Consider the following 5875-nt stretch of genomic DNA (forward strand, 5'->3'; position numbering starts at 1 on the left):
GCATGGTGAAGCCTTCAACTTTGGCGACGAGCTAGCCTAATAAAGTTTATAAATGTCAAACTACACTTTACTGACTAGCGAGGACATTCCGCCTCACACTACAACGAGCTGCACTTCTTCCTTACTAACGCAGGAGCTCTCCGGGCGCTGCCATCTTCTTCTGTCATCGTTTCCCGTCTCACCATTGTCTCACCCCTCCACTCTTCCCATTCGCCAGCGCACCAACTTTCCAGCCAGTGATTGGCTGGACCCATGGCCAAGTTCTATGGCTGCGGCCACATCAAGGACTATGGCCTATGTTCTATGGTGCTATTGGGTGTGGCACTTTAGATTGACTTCCCAAAGTAATCAAGCGGCTGCATATAAAGAATTATGTCCACTTTCTGGGTGTACCCCTACACAAGTAAAAATAAGGCGTTAATAGTGGCAAAAACACGATTTGTAATGCAGTTTATGCATATGTTAGTTATATATAGAATATGACATTTGATAATGTTATGAGTTTAATAACTTTTATTGCAGACCTGTCTTTACTACTGCTGCGGTTTCCAACAAAGAAATTACTATAGCATAAAATATATACTAAATAAAAGTAACAGAACCCATTTTACATTTAATACATGAACTAATTAACCCTCTTACATTTGCATGCTCATTAGAGTGACTGTCAGATCGCTTATGTAAATGCTGGAGTTGGCGATGAAGCAGACGAACTTGCAGGGTGCGAGGCCGACGGTCCAGCCAGAGAAAGCTGCACCACATTCACACCAACAGAGTGAAAAGGCACAGGATGTATGAGGCTACCAGGTTCAGCATCAGTTGTAGGGTGAAGTTGCCCCTTATGTAGTAGCGAAGTAGGACCACTGCCATTATAATGGTTCCTGATATAACCTGGATGAAGCGCAGTCTGCTTGCACACCATGGGAGATTAAGGTAGAGTTGTTTGATGCTTGATGGAAAAGTCAACAATGTTGTCATTCAGGAATTGGAATCAGAGGAGGTGTTAAGCTACAACCACAAACAATTTTAAAGACTATATGGTAGACTGTTAAACATCAAGAGTATTATTTTGTCAGTTACCCTAACAATAATATGTTCAATTTTATAAAATGTTAAATTCAGAACAAAAAGAAAATTAAAAAACGTTAAAAACTTTCAATATTACTGTAAGCACTTTTGTTGTCAAGTCTGTTTTGCGTGATTTAACGATTAAAGAGTAATAGAAAAAAAATATGTACACCTAGAATCACAGTGTAAAAAGGACAAGTACGCAATTCAAAGATGAATAGAAAAGTTCCACTAGATCTGAGACCTGTTAGCGGTTGAGAGGTTCAGGAGAAGTCATTGGGGTTCTGTGTGGTGTTGACATCAGTCCCTGGCTGTTCATCCCGATGTTCATTCCGAAGGTTGCGATGATTGAAGGCGTACAGCAAGGGATTCACACAGCTGTTGAATAAAACGATTCCCTGAACAGCTCGTCTGGGTCCCCTGAAGGCCACCCTTCGCACCAGCTTGACCGGTTCCGAGGGGGCAACGATGATCATCACGTTCACGACGTGGTACGGAATCCAGAAGATGAAAAAGGTCACCACAATGCTGATCACCAGCACTGCCAACCTCTGATGTGACCCCAGGGCTTTGGCGCTGACCTTCTTGTGCAGACAAAGATAGGAAACCAACATTGTGCTGAATGGTATGACAAACATAGCCATCGTCTCAAGCACAAGAAGGCCCACTTTCTGCTCTTCTGACCTGAAGACCTGCTCACAGATCGCCCTGGATCCGTCCCCCGTGACGATACCGTAGGTGGCCGCTTGAGAGATGGCGAGAGCGGCAGCCAGCACCCACACGAGGCCCAACACACCACACTCCCCTCGTTTCCCCAGCCTGGACCACTGCAAACGGTACAGGACCATCACATACCTCTGCACGCTCATCAGAGTCACGATAAACACACTGCCGTTAACAGCAGTCATGGTGGCAAAAATGAAGAACTGGCACAAATAGAGGTCCGTGGTCCAGCCGAAGAGAAGGTTCCATATCCACACAGGCATCATTGCTAAGCACAAGATGTCCGAGGCCGCCAGGTTCAGCATCAGTTGCCGGGTGAAGTTTGCCTTTTTGAAGTTGCGCACAAGGACCACTACGACTGTTATGTTTCCAAATATGCCCAGAAAGAAGCAGATGGCCCGTATGGCCAAGCCAGCTATCTCCCCTTTGGAAATGGGGACGATGTTTGAGCTGTTGCCTGACACATTCATGACCTCAGGAGGGAAACGAGATGATGCTTCTGTTGGATATTTTTGTATCAACAAAACGCAATTTGTTATAATAAGGCAGAGACACACGGTTGTAGAATTTAGACAGTTGAACTTATCTTTGCAAAGAGGGAGAGAAGTTACAAAATCAAAGCTGCCAACTCAACTCCGAAGGGGCAGTCCCTTCTTGCAGCGTTTATAGCCATGTCTTGTTCCTCATGGGTGGTATCGCAAAAGTGTGGCCTTTCCTAATTTGGTATTAACAGAACACATAGATATTTTGAACAGACTCACTGTCATATCTACCCTTCCTGCCCTCACCACAGAGCAGAGCCTCAGCCACCCCATGACCTAGGTCCGAGTCTTACCTCCCCTATGGGGGCGAAAAAAATCGTTGGGTTCTTCACCAGGGTTGAGACGAGATGTAGCCTATTGCCAGTGGTGTATAGTAACGAAGTAAAAAATACTTTGTTACTGTACTTAAGTCGTTTTTTTTTTACTTTACTTACCTATTTATATTTGTCTGTCTCACTACATTTTGCAATGAAAACTGACACTTTGACTCCGATACATTTCCCCTGAAACCTTCGTTACTCGCTACAAAATCAAATCTATCTTTAGAAAGAATAATGAGACCAACGTTGGGGACTGTGGTGGAACACAAACTGCAAAAGCAAGCAAGCTTGGCGAATCAGTGGTCCTAGCTTGCTAGTTTAATCATTGTTCAATCTCATTAATGCGTAATTGCAAACAAGTGCTCTCAAATAGGGCTGAACGATTAATTGCATTTGCGATTAAATCGCGATATGGTAAAACGCGATTTTCTAACCGCAAGGTCCGTGATTACAACGAGCATAACGGATCAATTGCTAATTGTTAACTAGATGCTAGTGGCACAAACTAGCGAAATCTCTTGAAATGTGCTTACTTTGACACTATGACCAACTAGTTAGTCAACAACTGTCCTAACACAGTCAAACATCACGCAAGTGCAACACAAGACGGCAAATAAGCTACTTACTAGTTCGGCACACAGTAAAAACCGGGCGGCTTCAGACACACCTACATAACGCAGTTATTTTCCTACGGACCCTGGTATGGCAATGGCACAGGCGATTCTCCATATTAAAAGTCATTGTAGCACCCCAATTTTTTCAAAGCTGTCATTTTAAGGTAAAACTGCTTATCCTAACCCTAACCATGAAGTACAATTACTGCATAAGGCCACTTTAAAAAGAGCATGCCTTGTGTTTATAGATTACTTTGTTTAAATTACTTAAATGCACAGTGGCAAAGCCACCGATTTGTTTCTGTAATGAGCAGTTAAATAAAAATGTAAAATGTGGAAAAGAATATTTTACACTAAATGTATCTATATTGTGTTGGTCATATTTAAATCATTCAGTACGTATTGTTGAAAAAAAAAGAGGATAAAATGAATGATGGAAGCACCTGGTACTCCCGCAACAAACAACAGTGGTGGAAAAAGACCAACACCCGTGGACTTATTTGCCAGGAATGTTTTCTTATGTTGGAGTGAAAGATTCTCCGTACCGGGTGAAGTGCCTCTTATGCTTACCCAAAGCTACTGAAATAATGGCATTCAAAAACTCCCCATCCAACCTCAAGAAACAGAAGCTGAGATACAGATGCGCTGGACACGCGCTAAAAGGGTGTGGCAAAAACTCGATGTTTGCTCCGGTTACAGTAAACGACAATGATAGTTTTGTTCCTCAGTGTCAAATTAGCCAGAAACTATTGAAAAAACTTGTGCCACTCATAACTTGTCCCGGTTTTCATCAGTATGCCATCTGCAAAGAATGCCACTTGAAAATGAAGTACTGTGGTAATACGACAAACTTCAGAGCCCATCTCACAAGGTACCATTTGGAGTTAGCGGCCCCTGAGGCGGTGAAACGACCCAAAGTTGTTCTCCTACCCCCAAATCAACACACCTTGGACCAAACAAAAATGATAAAGTTACCTCCAAACTCTAGATAGCTAAGAAAATCACTGAGGCGATAGCCTACTTCATCTCCAAAGATGTACAGTCTTACAGTGTGGTGGAGAAGGAAGGTTTCCAAAATCTGCCTAGCATAGCACCAAACTCTACAGCTGATAGGTGAAAAATCACCCTAGTTACCTCAGGACTCCGGAGCTGCATGAAAGTATATTTATTAGACAAACAAACACAACAATTGCAATTGGGCTCCCCACCCAGCACCAGGCTGAAAGTGAAGGCCCTGATAAACCCATTGCACAAAGTTTACATAGTCAGAAGTTTAGCTTTCAGCAGGGATGATCACGTGGTGGATTTCTCACGTCTGAGGCTCCCTGTCTTGCAAGGATGGCAGTTTTGCACAAGGTCGGAAGAAGCACAGTTCCTTTCTTATCTCCTTTGGTCTAAACATGCTCTTGTTCATATGCAGACTTAGTGGCACCTAATATTCTAGTTACACACACACAGAGAAAAGCCATGCTCCTGCTGTCATAAGCACATTATTCATACAAGGAATATAATACAAGGCACTTGATTATTATATTCTTAAGTCATTAACAGTGTTTGTAAATAATCTCTATCAACAGCGAAGTCAAAGTAGCCTAAATTAAACTTTGAGTTTAGCCGAAGGAGTAGCTATAATGTTAGACGGTTGGTCATCAAGAGCTACGGAGTCGTACATGTCCATTAGTACGCATCACATCACAAATGAATGCCAGCTTTTAGCTCATTTTCTACAAACCAGGCCGATGCATGAGAGCCATACCGGGGCCAATGTGGCTGAGGTGCTGAAAACGGCAACCGAAGAGTGGGATATCGCTAACAAACAGGGCCTAGTTTCACGAATGCTAAAAAGGACTTGAAGAGGGATTCTTGCAGAGCGGTTTCCCGACGCCGCACTTACGGCTATGATGAGTCTACGATGTCGCCAACATCCACGTAGGCCGTTAAGATACGTCTTTATCGGGAAACGAGGCCCAGATTGTTTCGGTTACGGACAAACTCGCTAAAAGATACCTGAGCATTCCAGGCACTAGTGTGTCTGCTGAAAGGGTGTTCTCCACTGCAGGAGATATAGTAACGGCCCAGAGGAGCACTTCAAACATTTGAGCATGTTGACCAACTCCTTTTTCTGAACAAAAATGCCAATATTCCCAAATGAATTCAACATTTTGGTTGATGACCTTGCAGCCAACTGGACTGGACTCTAGCACAACACATGTTTGTTTATTTTTCTTAATTTGATTGAAGTTTTATTTATATGCTCTAAGTCTTATGTATTATTCTCAGGTTAATGTTACTCTTTTATGTCTGCCTTGTGTTACTCTATTGTATTTAAATAATTTAAGGTATGTGCTTGGAGCTCAGCATTGATGTGAGAGGTCTACTATTCAGAGAATAATTAGTAGGTCCTGTGCCTAAGTTTTTGGACTTCAGTTAATGTGTAGAAGATAATGTTATTCACAGAATTAAATGTGACATTTGAAGTGAGTTGAGCAGTCTTATTTTCCAAATTTTTTGTAATGCCCTATAATAATATGGGGGACATGAATCGCAATATATCGCAAAATCAAATCACAATACTTGCTGTATCGCAATATGTAAAGAATCACAATAA

The 5875-nt window shown here is 42.4% G+C and overlaps 1 protein-coding gene across 1 annotated transcript; it reads right to left on the reverse strand.

Annotated features, from left to right (window-relative positions):
* Nucleotides 1-1331: 1331 nt before the first annotated feature.
* Nucleotides 1332-2261, reverse strand: LOC308372332 (leukotriene B4 receptor 1-like; the record flags this gene model as incomplete). Its single annotated transcript, XM_080847489.1, has 1 exon — nucleotides 1332-2261. The coding sequence occupies one exon, from the start codon at nucleotides 2259-2261 to the stop codon at nucleotides 1332-1334; it is 930 nt and encodes a 309-aa protein (XP_080703615.1).
* Nucleotides 2262-5875: the final 3614 nt, after the last annotated feature.

Source organism: Sprattus sprattus (genome assembly GCF_963457725.1).
Source record: "Sprattus sprattus genome assembly, chromosome: 11".
NCBI lineage: Eukaryota > Metazoa > Chordata > Actinopteri > Clupeiformes > Clupeidae > Sprattus > Sprattus sprattus.